This window comes from Cyphellophora europaea (genome assembly GCF_000365145.1).
Source record: "Cyphellophora europaea CBS 101466 unplaced genomic scaffold supercont1.16, whole genome shotgun sequence".
In the NCBI taxonomy this organism is placed as follows: Eukaryota; Fungi; Ascomycota; class Eurotiomycetes; order Chaetothyriales; family Cyphellophoraceae; genus Cyphellophora; species Cyphellophora europaea.
Window position 1 is genome coordinate 38866 of NW_008481804.1, and position 19819 is coordinate 58684.

Below are 19819 nucleotides of genomic sequence, written 5' to 3' on the forward strand. Positions count from 1 at the left end.
CACTGCTTCACTCAAACACTGGTGCAGAGGGCACGCCCCAAGTCTCTCTGCTGATCGTAGCGGCAGGAATAGGCACAATCACTTCATCCCTCGCCGCTGCAGATCTTGAGACACCCACTGTCAGTCACGCAATTACCCCCACCGCCTGATTCCTTCACACGACGGTCGCTTAGGCTGGCGCAAGGAAAGATCACTGCGGCAACACAGGCTGCTTAATGTCACCCCCTGTTGTCCCGGTCGCACTTTCTACTTTTGGCCTGCTGAAGCACCACCTTCCCTGACAAGCGTCTACGGCTCTATAAATCCGTATCAAGTCAGATAATGTTCTTGCATACGGATGGGCGACAGAGAATTTCCAAGATTGAACCACTGGCCACGCTTTAGGGCATACGATCCACCTCGTCGTCCAAGCGGCCCTTGTCACAGCACAGGCCGACGGCCTAGCCCGGACACTTTCGATCGAGCCAATGTCAATCAATCTGTGGCCAAAGACCGTGGTGACCACCGGACAAGAGAAGGAAACTCAGACCGGCGCAATCGCTCTGCGTCCCCCCTGCGTCGCCCGCAGCCAACGGTTCGGCGAATGACGCCTTTCGCGCCAGGCTCTGAGAGTATGACTGCGCCATCTCGATCGAATCCTCTTCCTAACGTTTCTTCGCAAGCTCTGACAGCCCAGGCTTCAGCTATCAAGCAGCATCTTGCCAACCCACAGAGCATTCCAACACCTGACACCAGTCCGTCTGAGCTGGATACCATGCATGAAGCACGTACACAACACAAGGTTCCAGCGAAAGCTACAGACCCAAGACGTCATCCAAAACGAGATGGACCAAGCCATGCGCAGTCACCGGCCGAGCCCCCTCAATCTCCCCATGTCCCAGTTCTGCATATCTCGTCGAGCAACAGAATGCTTGATCAGCCCGTCCCCGAGAATCGAGACGCTCCTTTTACGTCAGCAGGCGCGGCGCCTATGTCGAACGATGCTGGGATGACCGATGGTGGTTCTGCGAGACCCGATCCTGTCAAGTTTAAGCAGCTCTCACAGGCCTTGTCACTATGGGGAGACCGAGCCACGGTAGCAGGAATTCAAGCCTTCTATTCTCAGAAGCTCAAGACGAAATGGGAGGAAGAGGCAAGACACAAAGCTCGTGCGGATGCAAACTATGCTGGACACCCAAAAGCTACTCAACAAGCTCTCCGGTTGGAGGAGTCTGCCCGCAAAGATTTTGAGGAATCGAAGCAGAAAGCTACCGAGTTGAAACTGGCGGCTGACGGATCAGCTAGCGTTTTTGCTCTCCAGTTTTCGACCTTCGTGTCCCAATCGATCAAAGACGTCAGCGCCTCTGGTGGCGCGGCTGACCTCGAGTCACTTCGCTCACAGCTTTACGAACTGAAAGCTCATTTTGATCGAATTGAGCAGGGTGGCAGTAACCGCAACCGAGAAGAGCTTCAGCAGGTCTCCAGTGATATTCGCGTCCTACAAGACCGGTCCAATGCTCAGGAAGCACGATTCGGGACAATCGAATCTGACGTCAGGCACTTGAAGTCATCATTAACTGCACAGATAAAGACCGAACTCAACAATGCTTTGCAGCATCTTCAGTCCAAGAGCAAGCCTGTCTTGCAGGACTGTGAAGCCATCAAACACCAAGTTGATACAGCCATGGGCAATTACACCGCAAGCGAATTCAATCGCCGAAATGAGTTGGAGACACTTCGAAAGGATCTCAATCAAGCCCTCGCCGAGAACGCTGACCTAAAGCAACAGATGGTCGCCATCAGGGATCAGTCCGTCTCGAGAGACGAGTTCGACTCCCTGAAACGAGAGATGAGTCAGCTGGCTACGGCCAACAAAGAACGAGTCCTTACACCCGCACCAACTCCATCGCTCGACCACAAACCAGCAATAGGAATGCTGAACCCTTACATCCAACGCTACAATGAAGAGATGCAGAAGTTTGGTGCAGAAGTCACCAAAACCACTACCAGTGTTGCGTACCTCGAGAAAAGCCACGAGAGTCTTGTGCCCTTGGTTCATGGACAGAAAGCTGCTACTGACATGGCGAACTCAAGAATAGATTTGCTTCTGCAGCATCTGGGATCTTTGCAGGATCAGGTAAAGAACATCGCAAACCGGAGTACAATCTCGCAGAGCTCACCGTCTCATTCACCAAGTCTGGCGCCCGACAACATACAGCTGCAGAAACTTCGCCAAGATACCACTATCCGCTTGGAGGAGTTCAAGAAGGAAATTCAGTTTCTCACTCAGACTAATCGCGTCCTCAGTGCACGCTACAACCAGCTTACCTCCGAGAGAATGGCGGAGGCCGTTGCCGGCATCTTGGGACCGATTCCTGCAACACTTCAGGTCGAGAATCAGCAGATGAAGGACGCCATCGGACACCTCCAGGTTACAGTACAGCAACATAATCACCTGCCAGGCACCTTGAAGAAAACCTCGGACCGCGTTGCCGTACTTGAGGCCGACATTCGGAGGATGGAATCCAACAAGCATGCTGGTACAGAGCAAGACCGACGCCTCGACGCAGTCGAAAAGAGCTTGGAGGCTCAAGTCCAATCCGTCGAGCAACCTCTCGCACGATTACAGGGCAAGATCTCTGCGATTGAATCTACACTGGGAGAGAGGCTCGATACGGTTGAGAGCCGCGTTACGACCCAGGAGAACAAGACTGCGGACAACCTTGCAGCGTTGGTCATTGAGCAAACAGCAAATAGCACAGTCTCAGCCGAGCTCTTCGGTGATTTCCAGAAGGAATACAACTCAAAGATGACTGCAGCAGAGAACCGCCTCGACAAGCTGGAACAGAATGTCACGGATCAGAACGAACGCCAAAATTGTTTATCACTCAAGATTCATCAACACGCCCACGACGAAATCGAGAGCGCCAAAGTTAGTATCAAGGGGCATTCTGAAAGCCTAGCCGATATCGAAAAGGTCTGCGGCATTCTAAACGACGCCTTGAAAAAGGGACTGCAGGATCTCCAAGCGAAACACGACGCGCTGAAGTCGACTGCTGCCGAGCAATCTCAGTTTGAGGAGCTGAAGGCAATTATTGATGAAGTCAAGAACGCGCAGGAGCAGTCCTCAGATGATCTGCCTTACATCTCAAATAGTGATTGTGACGACATGCGCAAGGCTATTGACGCCTTGGAGAACAGACTTCAGGATGAGAAGCGAGCCATCAACCAGCGCATTGAAACTCTTGACGGAAGTGTAGAGGGCCTGAAATCCACTGCGGCGCAGGCGGAACGCCAGACCAGTGCAAGTATCCTCGAGCGATTGACTAATGCCGAGAAGTCCATTCAAGAGGTTCAAGATAAGGTCAGAGCCCACGCGGACACGCTTGAGGCCATGGATGAGGCCATGCTCAACAAATTTCGAGTCACACCGGTCACCGCAACGAGTACTCCGCCCTCTGATATCAAGCCTCCGACTGGTCCTCGGTCCATGTCGTTGACGCCTAGATCAATGAACCGGAATGCTAAGAAATTGCCCAAAGCTGGCGAACGCAGCACCTCAGGGTTGGGCAAACACCGTGCCACTTCTCCCGCCAATGAGAGGCCCCGCAGCAGGAAGAAGCCACGAGGGCCGAACGGGGAAGGTGACGGTCCAACACTCGTGGACTTGACCCAAGATGACGATGGTAATGGTGAGACCGCCAGCCAAAACCAAGAACCGAAGCTAGGCAACCACTCGGTGACTCGTGGCAGCAGATGAGGTCTATGAAGGATGGGTGACATCGATGCTTGCCCAACGGCAACATCTATGCACCAAAAGTATCATTTTACTGACGCGATTGAGCATGCGAGGCGTTTTTCTCTTTCGGAATGCGTGGGCTGCACAAGATGGATTTAATGATACCCCAACCGCATTTGTTTTCTGAGATGGACACAACTGATACTGACGATTACGATACTTGCTTTTCGGCCTTTCCTCTTTCTTGGCCTTCTGCACATTCTTGGGATAGGGCGGTCTGGGTGGCTGGTGAGGGCTGGGCTTGCAGAACAACATGTCGAGAACCCGGCGCTTGGTGCAAATGCCATGGCACAGAACGAGCACCGAGAGTATGAAATCTCGCTTGGTCGATCGATAGCTTTTCGCTCGGATGGCATAGTTAGAACTGCATTTGCTTAGTCGCGGTATGAATAGAGAGCCATTTGCTCCAAGAATCGACTTCTGAGCGAATCGACAAGCGCTTGTTCTGCTACAATGACATTAGCAATCACTAAGCCAAGACGCGTCTCAGTACACCATCATAGTCCAAGCTCATTCTTGCACACACGGCCACCGAAAAGTCCTCCCAGGCATCATCGATCCCATTACCGCACGTCCGATGGGACAGTGTCTCATCTACGACTTAGACCGTCCGTCCCCTCTCACTCAATACGAGCCGCCCATCCACTCCTCATCCCGCTGCCTGGCCCTGTGCTCACGCTGGCGCATCTCGGCACGCTCGGCCTCGTCCGCCAACGTGCTGCCGCCCAAGCTACTACGACTGGTATTGACGCTGGTGCTGGTGCTGGCGTTGCGAAGGCGCAGCACGTCGCCAATGCAGACGTCCTCGCCCTTGGCGAGCCTCTTCTGCAGCTCACGGCGGCGGTTGGCTTTGAGCTTGCAGTGTGCGACGTAGGTGGTCTGCTTGCGCTCCTTGTGGCAGAGGCCGTGCGTCCAGAAGGGGGTGCCGACGGCGGAATTGCCGTAGAGGTCGACGATGAGGATGATGATGACGAGGCAGGAGGTTATGGTGACGAGGTCGAGACTGGAGGGTGGTTGGTGGTGGTTAGTGTTTGTGTTTGTGCTTCCAGGGGCGTGGGATCCAAGGGGGGGGGGGGGGAATTGGGGAAAGAGAGAAAAGCGTACCTGGACAGCCTGTCACCGGCAGTGGGCAGCACGATGATGATCACGGCGATGACGCAACGGAACGCCAATCTCGGACGCTTCTTCAGTCGGCCGCCCTTCAGCTTCTTATGCGTGTGGCACAGGCTGATGACGGCCATGAAAATCAGTGCCAGTCCAATGCCGCCGCAGTAGAACCACCGCGTGGCTGAGTCCAGCTCGCTCACCGACCGTTCAGCATAGTGCGAGCCAAGCCAACTCTCTTCAGCATCACGCGAATCGTGGGCAAGGACCAGAGATGTGAGTGTTGATGCGGCGAGGATGTACGACATGATGAAAGGCAGCTGCGCAGTCACCCACAGCGTGGCACTGAACCAGTGTCGGCGGATGGCGTGCACGTGTACTGCATAGGCATCGATCTCGAAGTAGATCCAATTGAAGCAGAAGGCCTGCAAGAGACCGAGCACACCCTTGCCGAAGAAGGCGTTGATGCCCATTTCTGCCGAGGATTGGTAAAGAATGGTCAGGATGCTGTAGCCAAAGACCAGGGCGACGAAGGCGTTGTTGCGCTCGACGCGGTGTTCGATGTTGATAGCAGGGGCGAATTGGAAGTACTGTTTGAGATTTTAGCTGATTGAAGGAGCAAGACGAGAAAAGGAGCAAACCTTTGTAAGATGTCTACACATGCTCTTGTCTTCTTTAGACTTGCGCGTGATCCAGATGATTATACTGCCACCGAATAGGTCGACAAAGATAGCCAAAAATATGGGCGCAAGCTGGTTGGGCCAGGGGACGTGAATAGATACAATCCATAGTGCCGAAGCCACGACGATGATTACGCTACCGCAGAACATGGAACCTTTAATCATTGGCACAAGAAAGCCGACCCAAATGTACCACAGGGCGACGAAGAAGCGTTGGGCAATGAAGAAGCCGATGGCCATGGTATACGTTGTGTAGTGGTGCTCGCCATCCCCGGCACCCTCGGCTTCGGCGCGTGCCTCGATACTGCCGGATTCGGGAGAGCCTTCGGGAAACATGTAGTAGATATTAGTGGTGAAGCCGAATAAGCAGACGCTGTAAGATGTCAGTATTACTTCACGTTCCCGTGCCGCACATGCAACTTCACTGGCCCTACGCCCATGTGGCACACATTCAGCGCACCGGGTCGAAATGAATCACTCACAGGTAGAATGCAACACAGATCCGTTGAAATATGTCCTCAATATCGAACCAGTTGATGATTTGAGTCATATCGCTCCAGATCTTCCAGCCGATGCAGAAGCTGATGATAAATTGCAACAAGCTCAAGCCTGAAGGGTGCTCTGCCGCTCGTTCGCCGATGATGTCGATAACACCAACGTAGACCAGATCAATAAACAGCTCGAAGGACGCCACCTCACCGGGCTTACTCGATCGCCACAAAAGCCCCTTGTGGAAGTACTGTCTGACTTGAGGCCGTCGGAAGAACTTGAGTGGATTGGTGATACGGTCGCGGTGCTTCTCTTCGGCATTACTGTTGATGCTAGCAGCGTCCGAGTCGGTGGTGCGGAGGTGGGCCGAATAGCCGAACTTGTCAAAAGATGCATCGAGCGCAACCGAATGGTCGGTAAGGATATGGAGCTCGGAGTTGAGAATGTCAAGTTCATCACGCACGTTTTCGAATTGTCGGTAGACGGCTGAATGGTCCTGGTAGAGCTGGTTTCGCTCGGCTTCTCGTTGGGCGTGCAAGCCGCGTATCGCATCTATATGGTCGCCGGAGCCGTGAAGCAGGACGTCGAATTCGTCTCGAGACTTCTCACGCTCGAGTTCGGAGACTTTACGTTCTGGTCCGTGTCAGACGCTCGCCCGAACCGCTACAAAGATTGCGAACCTAGCTCGTCGGGCGTGTGGGCGACATGTACGTGCCTGCCGGTATGGGGATGAATGAAAGACATCATGCGCTTCCCACGAAGATGGTGGGGAAGATGAATGTGTGGGTGGTGATGATGGTGATGCTCATTTTGCTCCTCGTCCGAGAGCTGCTCGCCTGATTTCTCGTTGGGCGCATCTGCGGGCGGTGTTGGTAGTACGGGGGTGTCCTCGACTACCTCATCACCCTTGGGTTCTATCGCAGGTAAACTGGACGCCATTTGGCGCATGATTGCCTAGATACCGACTCGGAGTGAATGTGCAAAGAAAGGAGGGCAGACGCGACACGCACGAGCGCGGGTGAGGTGCGAGCAGTGCAATAGCCCCAACATGGAGGGGGCCAAGGTTCCAGGCCAAGGTTCCAGGCCAAGCGGCCGAAGCTGACTCATGCTGCGGAACTAGTCCCTAAACAGCTAATGCCTGCCGCTACTCTTAGGTAACCAAAGCTTGTTTCAACACGTTTCGCTTATCAATTTTTGCCTTGTGTCCAGGCCAATGAGGCAAACAGCGCCCTGATATGTACTTGCTAACCTGGAGTGAGGCAAGTCTTAAGTGCCAGAGTCTCCGAGATGTCAGATCCAGTAGCAGAGCCAGCCGAATGACTTTCTGACGCGAGCTGGTGCACGACGGCTCCAACTGAGATCGTCGCACATAGGTATGCCTTGCTCCAGAATGCTGTGGCATTCATCCTTTTCGGTAGGTACAGCTGCCCTTCCAAAATGTTCTTGGACACAATACGCCCATGTCTACACCTTCCTTTTGCGTCTTGACCGTTCGTTGACTGCTGCTGTTCCCCATCATTGTGTGGCTATCAATGATTCTCGCGGCGACTCATCTCTCTCCTGATCCAGCTGACTTGTTTCTCAGTGTAATCGATCTTCTTCTGATAGCAAGCTGTATCCTCCGGTGATCTTTTGGACGTCTCGGTCCATATCTCGATGGCATCCTGCCGCACCCGTACCATCTTGACAAGAGTTGCAAGGGAGAAAAACTCGAATACAACGGCAATGGGCCGAAACCCGTATTCATCTTCCCATCTGGGCTGCCTAGAAGGTTTGGCCACGTCCGCTGGAGAGAGTTGGAGACAATTTATTATCGGAACAGCTTCCATTGCGCCATAGACATCGCGATAGTAGTGGTGCTCGCGCTCCAGCGCAAATTTTGCCATTTTAAGCTCTTGTTGGAGGACTAGTCTGCGGTCGTCGCACTTGGATTTCGTGTTACTCGCAAGTTCGAACTGCGACAGATCTGTTTGTGCTTTTCGAACTCGAGACTCAGCCCATGATTCAAGCGTACCGGCAGCGATGTCATCAACTATTTGTTGCCATTTTACAATTTCTCTTCGAATGGGCGTTCTTCCCTGATAACGAAAAGCGGCTTGAGCTGACTCCAAGGCCGCCGTCTCTGAAGTTTCAACACAGCAGGCAATCTTGCCGTTGGGGAGCATTTCTGCGTTTGAAAGCGCCGCTTGGAGTTTCGAGTCCGCATCCAAACTTTCATCACGGAGACTCTGGTTTTGGCCAGCACTGTGCGCACCTGCGGAACGACCAGTAGAAGAGAAGTAGCCGGGGGAGTCCGCCTCACCCTTACACATGTTGTGCGGAGGATCTGATCCGGAATTATGCTTATCATCACAATCCCTATCCGAGCGAGTCACGCTGTCATCGGCAGGTTCGTCTTCAGGTGAATCACGTTCGGGGGTTCCCTGCTCCGAAGACGAAGCACTCGCGGTCCCCTCACCGTGCAGAAGAACTGAACCTTCCGCTAGTCGATGTGTGAGATGATTGACCTCAGGAATTACTATCTGTCTGGCGACAGAAGGTTGAGGAGCAGTATTCACATACTGGTCAAACGTTGAAAGTCTCCTCGTCATTTCAAAAGGACCGTTGTCGGGTCGAAGGTATGGATCAACGACCTCCATAGCATCAACGACGTCCTTGGTGGATGCAGACTTTGTCTCAGGCGGTGCAGAGTAGTCCAAGCTCGTCTGGTTCGCATGAACATCGATACTGTGCTCGTTGCGATAGTGTACGTTTAGGTTCCCGTACATCTTGAAAGTCTTACCGCACACATGGCACTGGTGTGCACGATACGGCACATGTATCAGGACATGTTCATACTGTCTTGAGAGGGTTGCGAAGACTTTGTTGCAACCGTCCCACTCACAAGCTCTGCCGTAATGCGCGGTTCCGATGTGTTGGTAGAGCTCTTTCAGAGTCTTGAAATCATCCTGACTGCGGCGACAAGCTCTCCACTTGCACAAAAGAGGTTCCTCCTCGGGCAAACCAACGCAGCTGTCTGAAGATCCATTGCTTTGATTTGAATCGCCCTGGACGCCTCCTTGGCATTGGGGTTTGTGAATGTTCAGCCAGCCGTTACTGCGAGTTTGTCGTACATCCGAGCATTCGTCACGTGGCTCCAGCATATTATGGCTCTTCTTTCCGCTGGCATGTGAGCCCTTGTAGGCAGAGGTCACCTGCTCAGTGTGTGGGCGCTTGTCATGCCTCCGTCCCGGATCGTTGCTAGCCTCTATGGGCGGACCGGGCTTGCCACGGTCTGCAGGAGTCGCATGCTCGGTCGACTGTGGTGTGGAGGAAGAGGGATGGTCAAGGTCAACTCGGAATTCAGTGCTTGAAGCGTGCCGCCTCGAGTTTAGGCCTACGCCAGTTGTAGCAACTGAACATCGGTTTCCAGTCTCTTCCGTCGACCGTAGCTTTTTGTTGCCACTGCGAAACGTAGCCGTTGTTGCATCGTCTCCGTCGTTCTCATCGAGCTCGGCATGCTCTTGCTTGCGCTTACGATCAATCATCCGTCGTCCTCCTAGAGGAGTTTTCATGAAGCATGGTGACAAAGATATCATCCTCTGCCCATGAGCTGGGGCCTCGATGTGCTCTGCATTGTCGTTGCCACTATCAGCCCTCACCATACAGTTGATAAATGGTGGTTGATCAACCTCGTTGGGAAGTGCGCTGGCGACGCCGTCTTCCATACCCTCAACTTGCCAGGAGATGTCCGATTCTCCTTCATAAGAAACCAGCCCTGGTGCGCAATTTCGGCGAGCGGGCTGGAGAGGCAGGCCTATTCCCTCCAAATCACCAGCCGGCTCTATGCCGATGAAGTCACGGAGCGCTTGGTCTCTATTAGCCTGGACTTCATAGCCACAGCGAGATGGCACTCGTTGTTGAAGGCCACGCAACAGCATCTCTTCCCGACGAAGGGCTGTCATAGCATTGTGCAGAAGATCGAGTGGCTGTGATCCTGAGAAGTCCTCGTCATGAGAACGTACACGAAACATATTAGATTTGTAGGCATACACAACGCCTCTGTCCATATGGTCGAAATCAACTTCATCTCGTACGAACAATTCGTTACCATACGCATCTCGAATGTATTTACCCGATTCGGCTTTCGCCATGGCAGCCTCCAGCTGCGATCGGGTGCTGCGTTTTCGCCGATCGCCAGTAGCAAGTTGCTGTTCTTTTGTTATGTGAGTCGCCTCGGGCACAGCGTCACTCATCTCTCCTCTGACTTTCGGGAGGTTTTGAGACCGCTTCACAGGCGTCACAGGCTCAAGGCGAGAGCGGGGCCGCTCAGGCATACGCTGTGAAGCAGCTTTGTTGCGCCTTGGCATTTTGCTTGTCGCAGACCTGCTTATCAGATTGGAATTGTCCCCAGGCTCTGCACTTTCGTTAGTATCCGAATCGTTTACAGGAAGGAAAGCTGGGCGACATTCTCGAGTAGATAGAACACCGCCACGTGAAACTTACTTGAGATTTGTGGGGACCTCTTTGATCTTGACGCAAGAACAACTTCTCTTTCCTCAGGATCAGCAGCACCGACCCTTGACTCGGTTGAGACTCCAGCTCCCATGTTGGAGGGTTGTTGGGCAGACACAATACCGTCCGACTCGCGGATTGCGTGTGAAGGATATGAGGTCGACCGAGGAGGGTCGAAAATGGTTTGTGCTGACGGGAACGATGCCGCAGGTGGGTATGAGTCCCTGTCATCGAAACGTGCTGGGACTCGGACTTGCACGCGTGGGCGGCGCCATTGCGAAAGGCGAGTGGTAGGACTTCGAGGCACGGTTGCTTCGGCAGCTGTGCGTTTGCCTCGCCGATCACCACTAGCGCCACTGGGCGATTGCTCTCGGTTAAGCTGCTTCTTCTTTGCTGATTTGTGGCTGAGTCGAATCGATCTGCGGATAGCCTGCATGCCAGACTCAGAGTCGTCGCTGTCAGCATCCTCTTCGCCGTCCTGATAGACCGAATATGTCCGCTCATCTTCACTCGATGACGAGTCAAGTTCATCTTCGCTTGAGTCTCGAGATTCTGTCTCGGAAATGTCGGATACATCGCGCCCGGTGCTCTCGATCGAGGACAGCGGAACGTCTTGCAGCTCGGTCGCTTGATCTGCAGAAATGTTGCTGTCCCGATCCTCATCCTTGTCACTGTCTCCTCCTTCGGCATTGCTATCTTCATTCTCGTCACCGTGTCCTTCTTCGCCATCTTCATCAGCGACTGCGTCGTTATCTGGTTTCTCGCCATCTGCATCTTGGTCCTCTTGCTTGAGCTGATCCAGGGTTTCGGGTATATCCTGAATGCAAAAAGCAGGATTGGAAGACCGCTCGTTTCTGGCAGCGTCTGAGAGCCGTAGACTCAAGCGCAGGAGATGGATGGGAGGCTCGAGAGATTTTTCCGTTTTCAGAATCTTTCTGAACTTGTTTTGCATGCGCTTCAAAGAAAATCGCGGTCTAAAGCCGTAATGCAGTGTTTGGGCAAGCCAGTATCTGTAGCCCAGATCATTGGCCTCTTGCTCTTCTTCAGTAGCCTTGAGGGCTTGGCGAATTTGCTGTTCTGTCGCTCGCTCATAACCCTCGTAGGTTGCGCCGCCTGTGGTCGGGATAAGTACAAGAAAACCCTCGTCTTCATCCCATTCGAAATTCTGATCCTCTTGTAGCTTGAGCAGCATATCCTCGGTAACCTCCTCGACCTGGAAAAGTTGCCTCACTGCCTCCGTGCTGCGTGAAATTGATCCTCTCGTCGCCATGATGGATGGCAGGCTCCGTATAGCGATCTTTGTCTCTACATACTCGATCGGTGCTGTCGGAGGTTGGGCGGAGTAGCCGCTTGAACGGCCAAAAATTAGAGATTGCCGAATGAGGAAGGCCAGTCAATCTGAAGCTCTGTCGCAGAAAGAGGTGTCAGTTTGGAGGTCGGAGGGAGTACCGACGCGACGACGACGGATGGATGACAGGATCGGAAGTAGTGATTTATTGAGTGCTGAATGACGAGCAGAAAAACGAATTTGCGGATGGGACGTGACTTCTGAAATCAAATAGAAGGTCAGAGAGGTGAGGTCAGGTGCTGCGAGTCCCTTCACACGCGCTCCGCGGTGCATGCAATCAGCCAACCTCCATGCAAGTTGAGTACTAACTCGCTCCTGGGCTGTGTTCCAAAGTAAAATGGATGCTTTGCTACCTTCCCATTTACAAAGCTGTTGGCCCGAGTGTCTGATCCCATCCCCTTATGTCCACCTCAGTCTGGTCCATACCTCAGCTTCCGGTGCGGCTTGCCTGGAGGCACGCCGAGGCAAAGCAGAAATTGTTCGTGAGACGTCCTGTCGGACGGTCTGTGTTGGCCTTAAGTCGAAGTACTGAAGGGTCATCTTCGTTAGCCTCGCATCCAGTCTCGACCGTAGAAGCCTCGAATAGGCTTGTGTGACAACGTGCTGCCATTGACACTATGGTTCTATTTTCATTTCCACCACCCTTGAATGCTGCTTTGCCCTGGCCTGAACTTGATACCATCCCTAGTGAGTTGCAGGTGCCAGTGCCGCCCTCAAATTCCTCGCCTTGCGGGCAACGGGCGGGATGAGCCTGATGATCGCGTTTGCCGCATCCTCCTCAGACAGTCTCATATAAAGCGCTTCTACCTTACTAATAATGCTGTCAACTAGCTGTGGAGCATGACTAGCTAGCTCAGCAATCTCGCGATCCTGCGCTGGGTTAGCAAGTACTCAAAGGCAGGGAAAAAAGGGCTTACATTGAAATCAACAGCATCGAGAGCTGCATTGATCCACTCCAGTCTTCTCTCAAGATTATTCTCCATACTCTTCGAGACAGTGACGGCAATGGAGAACGCCACGAGCGCCGAGACATCCGTGGAGAGATACTCTGGAGTAAAGCGGATGAACAAGTTATCAAACAGTTGAGCTTGGTATTCCGAGTTCAACCATTTGATGGACGCGTCCTCATATCGACCACTCTTCATCATGCTTGCAATGTCATCTTGCTCAAGCTCCCGTTGTGACTTGGGCTTCATGGCAAGGGGTCGAGCAATTGGTGCAGGAGAAGGTGTCATCTGTGCGGTCGACATCTGCTGCGACGCGCCGGGCGCTGCGTATTGCGCCAGCTGCTGGCGGTCTCGGAGTATCTGACTCTGGAAGTTGACTTGTGTGTCCGACATTGTTCTCAGCGTCTCAGCCATACCAGAGACAATGGCACCTAGCTTTTCGAGTCTCGCCGTGTCGCGACGCCGCTCCTCGTCCAATTTGCGGAACTGAGCGCTCATCCGTCCTTCGACTTCAGCGGCGGCTTGCTCCGCAGCAGTGACCAGCGAGCCGCTGACGTTGCGGCTGATGGCATCGGCAATATGGCCGTCTAACTGCTTGGTAAGCTTTTGAGAAACCGATTCTTGGACTGAACGGGCAAATTGTGTGCTGGTCAGAACAGTCTGGACGGCAGATGGGATGTGTTTGCCGAGCTCCGGGCCCATCAGTTGCTGCATCGTGCGAGCCACAGCATCACCAACATGTGTCTGGATAGCCTGCGAGGTGACGCTAGTAATAGCAGGCAAGACAACTTGCTGGATCTGAGCGCTGACAATATTCGCGATACTCTTCTCAACGTTATTGGTCAACGTTTGTGACACCAAGCGAAGTACCGCCTCCTGTCGAGCACTGGCGGTTGAGTCCTGCACGAGCCTGTCGTTCTGTATGTTCGTGTACAACGAGCCCATCTCTTTCTTGAACTCCTTCGATACAGCTTTCTCAAGCTTCTTCATCTCCTTGTCGAGCCAGTCTCCAGATATTCCTATCGACACTTGTTCGGGAACGGGTTCTTTGGCGGTAGTTTCAACTGACTGAACCGGAGCAGGGGCCGGCACAGGTTCTTCAGGAACTGTGGTCCCGGTAGCTTCGGGTCGAGCGGGAGATGCGGTACGCGACACATCCTTGGCTTGTGCAAGGTCCTGTGCTGCCTTTTTCTTGCTCTTCTTGGTTTCCTTGGGCAGAAGCAGATCTCCGTCGAGGGGCTCAGATGGTGCCGTGCTGCCGTTAGCCGCTTCAGCGACAGGTGGCTGGGGTGCGGGCTCCACAACCTCAGGTGCCACAGGCTGGACCTGCTCTGCAGCTTTTTGAGCTTTCTTGGATTTTTTCTTCGACTTGCCGCCGCTCGAAGATGGCTCCTCGGGTGGGCTTTGGATACGAGCCGCCTCTTCAATAACTCCGCCGAGCTTGAGCTCCTTCATCGTCACGATACCAGCCTTGACCGCGTCAACGCCATCAATAACTTTGCTACCGGCATCCCAGCCCAGATCCTCTTTAGTGATAGTCAAACATGTGACTCCCTTGGAGTGGACGGCGTAAAGCTCGAAAAGAGGGTCCGTGACCACTTTCTCGGCACTGCCACTCTTAGATTTGTGAAGCGGCAAGAGCTCGACGCTGCGGAGCTGACCCTTGGATGCGAAGGAGATCTCGCGGATGCCGCTCATGCACGCAGTCGAGTCAGGCTTGGGTACATCAGGATCCTTCGCAGCAATGAGCTGGACGTAACTGGCTTGGTCGATTGACGAGCTTAGAGTGTAGCGAGGCGCCGACAGGTGAATGAAGAAGATGGAGTTACGGGTCGGGTGACCAACCACGATGATACCACTGCCTGGATGGTAGTTGACACTGCAGACGCCGTCTGTCTCGTTCTCGTGAGGAAAGTTGACCTCTTGAACTGCCTTGCCCAGTGCAATATCCCAGAGCTGTAGCGTATGGTTCTGTCGAAGACCGACTAAGACGTACCGCTGCGCACCGCCCTTCGAGTACGGACGTGATTTATCAACCATCAGAACCGAAGTTGGCCAGGACTTTTCAGCAGGCGAGGCAGTTGAGAGCGACAGAAGAGGAGTATCAATTTTGATGGGTGGAACTCTGCCAGCAGTCGCATTTGTCTCGTCCGTCAGAGGGCGAATGTCCCAGAAGCGAAGCCTGCCAGTCTTGTCGAGTGAGATGATCATTGAATCATCCTCGCTAAAAACGAAATCTTTCCCAGCCTTACCAGTGGCAATTTGAAGGTTGCGTTCCTGGTACAGCTTTTCCATGTCGACCTCACGATCTGACTCAGTGATGCCATACTTCGCAAACACGGTTGTTTCTGGCCAGATGATGTGAATGGATTTACCCCGACCTATAGCAAAGTACTCAGGATGTCGAGAGCTTCGCTTAGCTCGAGTCTTGAGGACCCCACCAGCTGAATTCTCATCAGCGGGGGGCCATGGAGGAAACGACAGGGCCTCCGAGTCAAGCTCGTTCTTCTCGAACAAATCATTGCCCTCTTTCGAGACTGTAGCATAGTAGACCGTGCCACTGACACCGGTACCAAGGATAGCTTGATGCCCGGATGGAGGAGCACTCATTGCGGTGGTGCAGAAGGCAACGTTGAAGACTCGATCATGAGAATGCTTGAAAACTTGACGATCACGCCCATCGTCTTGTCTGATGATGCGCATACCGCCATTCTTTGTCAAGGCATATGCAATGTACTTGGAGGTGGCAGCAGCGAGAGATCGGTCAAGCTGGTCGAAATCCTTCCTAAGTCGAGAGATCTCCATGACACCGTTTTCACGAATCCCGACACTCGAGATATCGTCGAACTGCAGGCTAATGGAAATGAAGGGACGGATAGGAAAATTGTAGACCGGAACCTTGCGGGTTTCATCCGGCGGGCTCGGCGACTCTTCTGCATCCTCCCACTCATCGGCGGCGCCAGTCGGGCTCTCCTTGGCCTCGGCATCCCACCCGATCTCAGCAGAAGCCACAGCAGCCTTCTCATGCATACTGAGGGCTTCATCAGAGGTTCGGGCAAGGTCAGTGGTTGTCTGTAAGACCGGCTCCCTAGAGGTGTGGTTGTGTGCAGCATGCGCGGCTTTTGTCGTACTCGTAGAGCGGATTGGAAGCTCGTTCTGCGTGTTGTTTTCCTCATTTTCTTGAATCACGGGCTCCGGGGTGCCATTGGACCTCACTGAGTTCTCGCGGGCAAGGCGTTCCACCTTCGCCGATGTAGAGCGGGGTGTGAGCTTCTTGCGTTGGGACGAGCCGGAAGGAGAGGCGGTGCGGTCAGCTACGGGGGTGGAAAAGCTTGCCGAAGCAGATGGTTTAGGCTGAGGTGTACCACCGACTGAGCCAGCATTGCGAGAAGCCTGGAGAGCTTCGAAAGGATTCGTGTATGTGAAGATCTTCTTCGGTTGTTCGGATGATGCCTGCTCGGCCGCAGATGACTGTGATGGGGTAGCTTCAGCGGTATCTGCAACTTGCTGGGCTGGAGCAGGCCTTGCGAGCTCAGCCGAGCCAGCACGAGACGACTGCGAAGACTTGCTCTTGCTCAAGAGCTTCAGGAGAGCATTCTGGGCCGAGTCTGTGCCTTCCTGTACTTCTTCAGATTGGCCACCGCCGTGATCTTCGCCATTTGTTGGTCGTGGGGCAGACTGCGGTACAGCCGGAGGGCTCATGAATCTGGCGACGAGATCTGATGCTGAAACATTTGGCGCAGAACCCTGCTTTTCCGTGGTATTGTTCTGAATTGGAGGCGAAGCGAGTGGTGCTGCGGCAGCTGGCAATGAGGCGGTGCCGAAATTGAGAAGATTGAGCAATGACTGCGCTGAGGCAGCGTTTGAGGTTGTCGACGTGTTCGTATTACTTGGGGGACTGTTTGGCATGTGCGCAGGGTTGACAGCCGAGAAGGGCGGTGGGGACGAGAAACCGAAAGCTGTAGTAGCCGACGGTTGGGCAGAGGTGGTAGCTCGAGCAGCCGGATTGCCATCAGAGCTCGCTGGGCCTTGCGACCGAGGTCGGATGTTGGCGAACAGAGCCTGAAGATCGTTGTTCGACATTTTCAGCCGAATGAAGATCCAAAAGCTCGACTAGAGAGCAAACTGCAGGTAGAACCACGAAAGAGAGGACTGGTTGACGATGTCTGCTCCAAAATGCTACAATCGGAGACAGGATGGTCGTTTGCGAATAAGGAACGGAATGAGCACCAGATTATGTGCTTGAAATGACGATGAAAAAATGCCACCGCAAGAGGGCCTGGCGAAATGTTATCGTACAGAGAGAAGAGCTCACCGAGCGGCGGGTGCAAGACGAGAGGAAGATGAATCATGACAGGCCTAGGAACTTTTGGAGCGATCAGTGGAACTCAAAGCCTTGGCAATCGGTCAGCTTGGCGGTATGTCCATGTCCTCATGTCCATGTCCATGGGCGCCGGTGATGGCGCTGACAGTGATGGTGATGTCTACAAAGCGTATGGGGGAGCTCTCGCAAGTTTTGTCATTTACATATCTCGGAGGAGTGCCACAGACTCATCTAGCCTTGCAATCTCTCCCATGAGCCATCTTTCCTTTGCCTGGAACTGCTCAAGAGCAACCTTCTCTGCGCCGACCACCACTTCTTCGATCCGATCCTTCACATCATCTCGCTCGATCTTATCCAATGTAGCCCGCATCCTCTCTCGCTCGACCACCTGAAGTCTCTGGTAGCATCTCGCCATCGACTTGTACAATTGACCAAGAAGCAAGTCTCTTGCTCGCAGTGCATCGTAGAACCACAGAAAGATGGTCCTGTTCGGCTGTCGTTGTGGCTCCCGAGGGACCTCTTGAAGTTCTGTGAGGCCCATGGTCTGCAACTCCGCAAGTGCTTGTCTCATTTCCTTTGCGGACAGGAGGCCCATCTCTTGCAGCAGTTTTTCGTCTAATTTGCCCTTGTCGATGAGCATTCGCACCAATCGCATTCCAGTCGGTCCGATCCGAGCACTGATCAAGTTTAGAATCTCACGATCGCGCAACCATATTGCGACCTGATATCGGTCAATGTACCACCAGGCCGTGTTCTCGTCACGCCGAATAAAAGGGTATGGCCCACTGGAAACAAGGTCAAGTCCACTCTCCAAGTCTTCTTGATCCAAGTATTCGTCTTCATTGGCGCCGTTGGTCATCGCTGTGTCCTCATCATGATGTCCATTGGTCCCATGCGTGCCATTTTGCAGCGGCATCCTCCGGGTGTCATCGAGAAGGCGACTTAGGACGACGAGCTGCTCTTCTGTGCGGACATTAGGCGAGCGTTCGAAAGGCGGGGATTGCAGTTCGATTTGTTTTAAGACAGCTGTTGTCAACCGAGCCGATGTCCGGCCCAAAGTCTTATTGACATGCTGAGTCACGGTCGCATTGCGTACATCTTTTATGACTCGGACGTAATTCAAGCATAGATAGAGTTCCTGTTGTGGCGTAGCACCAACCGCCTCACCATTCGGAACGTCGAGAGCCGCCTCGATCATGTCAGCAGATACATATGTATCGAGGCGTCTTTCCATCTCTTCCTGCACCTTACTCAGCCGGTCTGCACGCAAATTCTCTCCGCGTTGTCCACCGGCGGTGACCAGCTCATGACCAGCCTCGGCATCCTGTCGAGCATCGTGTGGGATCTGAAGATGTCCAATGCTTAGCTTTGACATAAATTGGTCGTTGGCAAGTCGTCTCAAGGTATCCTGAACTTTGACAGAGGCCTTGCTTCCGTTTTGATACGGTGTTTCGCGATCAGAGGACTGCTCCAGCGCCTGTAAAACTGCTGCCTCGAGGTCCTTCACACTAGCAAATCCTTTCGCGGCGAGAACTTCGATAACGAGCCCGGCGATTGACCCATACTGAGCGTGGGCGAGCTGGGCGAGCTTGCCTGTTCGTAGCAAATCGTAGGCATTCGTGAGGTTCGCCTGATAGGTCGAAAATCCTTCAACCGAATGGTGCTGCACCAGTCGCAACTGGATAAGTGTTGCCAAACCAGCTTTAGCTTGCCGTAGAAGTAGGTGGCATCGCTGCGCGATCTGACCTGCTGGTAGTCGACCGTACGTTGCGACTTGCTTAAAGATATGCTGACGGTCCGGTTAGTGCCGTCTTGTGTCGGTTGCTGGTCCACAACTTACGGAAAGAAAGCTTCCGTAGGTGTCTTCAATAATGAGGCAGCAGAGCTGATTCAAGTGCTGTCGAACATCAGCTTAGCTCTTACCTCCCAGAATCATGGCCAGTACCTCAGCCATTACGAGCGAGCACTCTCGCTGCAGGAGATCACTTGCTCACAGTCTAGCTCAGCTCATGGATGTGGCTCTCAGCAGGATATGCATATGAGCATCTCAACCTACGATTGCACATAAACCTCCAGATCTTTAAGAATCGATTTCTGAATATCGAAACAGTTTTGTGATGTTCACGCAGAAGATTTGCAAAAGACTTGCTGGCTAAAGTCACATTCTTGGCATGGCTTGACTCCGCAATTAATGCCTAAACTCTATCTTCACCACGGCCGATGATCTTTTCCGGCTTCTTCTTCCTCCATCCTCGTTGCCTTGTCAGGTGCGGGATCCGGCGTCACGCTCGCAATGTGACCAAGCTGGTATGAGTCTCCGGACTCATGCGAAAAGATTACATTAAGGCTTCCTACGTATAAGGATCGGCTTGTGGTCCACTGTTCGCCTTTAGAAGAATTGCAATTCTGCAACTGCCGAATATACGCACTTGACGATCTGTTGCTTCGACGCTGGCGCCTTATTTGCATCATCTTGCAAGTACCGAACCGCATGATGAGCAGCTACCGTATCGACAGTGATCAGATGGTGTCTGCTAGCTGCCCTCTCGTGGACCTACTCGGTCTCCGATAGCAACATTGTGATAGCTGACACGAGGCATGACGTCTCGCAACGTCAACGCACTCCTTACGAAATGAAACAAGTATTCGGATCGG

The 19819-nt window shown here is 53.3% G+C and overlaps 6 protein-coding genes across 6 annotated transcripts; 1 reads left to right on the forward strand and 5 right to left on the reverse strand.

Moving 5' to 3' along the window:
* Positions 1-907: 907 nt before the first annotated feature.
* Positions 908-3739, forward strand: HMPREF1541_10974 (uncharacterized protein; the record flags this gene model as incomplete). Its single annotated transcript, XM_008715643.1, has 1 exon — positions 908-3739. One exon carries the CDS (start codon positions 908-910, stop codon positions 3737-3739), a length of 2832 nt encoding a protein of 943 aa, XP_008713865.1.
* Positions 3740-4402: 663 nt separating this feature from the next.
* HMPREF1541_10975 (uncharacterized protein) lies at positions 4403-6795 on the reverse strand (the record flags this gene model as incomplete). Its single annotated transcript, XM_008715644.1, has 5 exons — positions 4403-4781; positions 4883-5472; positions 5524-5935; positions 6045-6684; positions 6732-6795. 5 exons carry the CDS (start codon positions 6793-6795, stop codon positions 4403-4405), a joined length of 2085 nt encoding a protein of 694 aa, XP_008713866.1.
* Positions 6796-7580: 785 nt separating this feature from the next.
* Positions 7581-10400, reverse strand: HMPREF1541_10976 (uncharacterized protein; the record flags this gene model as incomplete). Its single annotated transcript, XM_008715645.1, has 1 exon — positions 7581-10400. One exon carries the CDS (start codon positions 10398-10400, stop codon positions 7581-7583), a length of 2820 nt encoding a protein of 939 aa, XP_008713867.1.
* A 74-nt stretch (positions 10401-10474) lies between these two features.
* HMPREF1541_10977 (uncharacterized protein) lies at positions 10475-11815 on the reverse strand (the record flags this gene model as incomplete). Its single annotated transcript, XM_008715646.1, has 1 exon — positions 10475-11815. The coding sequence occupies one exon, from the start codon at positions 11813-11815 to the stop codon at positions 10475-10477; it is 1341 nt and encodes a 446-aa protein (XP_008713868.1).
* A 762-nt stretch (positions 11816-12577) lies between these two features.
* Positions 12578-16923, reverse strand: HMPREF1541_10978 (uncharacterized protein; the record flags this gene model as incomplete). The annotated part of the gene is made up of 2 exons (XM_008715647.1): positions 12578-12763; positions 12811-16923. The coding sequence occupies 2 exons, from the start codon at positions 16921-16923 to the stop codon at positions 12578-12580; spliced, it is 4299 nt and encodes a 1432-aa protein (XP_008713869.1).
* A 440-nt stretch (positions 16924-17363) lies between these two features.
* On the reverse strand, positions 17364-19118 carry HMPREF1541_10979 (uncharacterized protein; the record flags this gene model as incomplete). The annotated part of the gene is made up of 3 exons (XM_008715648.1): positions 17364-18953; positions 19005-19061; positions 19110-19118. The coding sequence occupies 3 exons, from the start codon at positions 19116-19118 to the stop codon at positions 17364-17366; spliced, it is 1656 nt and encodes a 551-aa protein (XP_008713870.1).
* Positions 19119-19819: the final 701 nt, after the last annotated feature.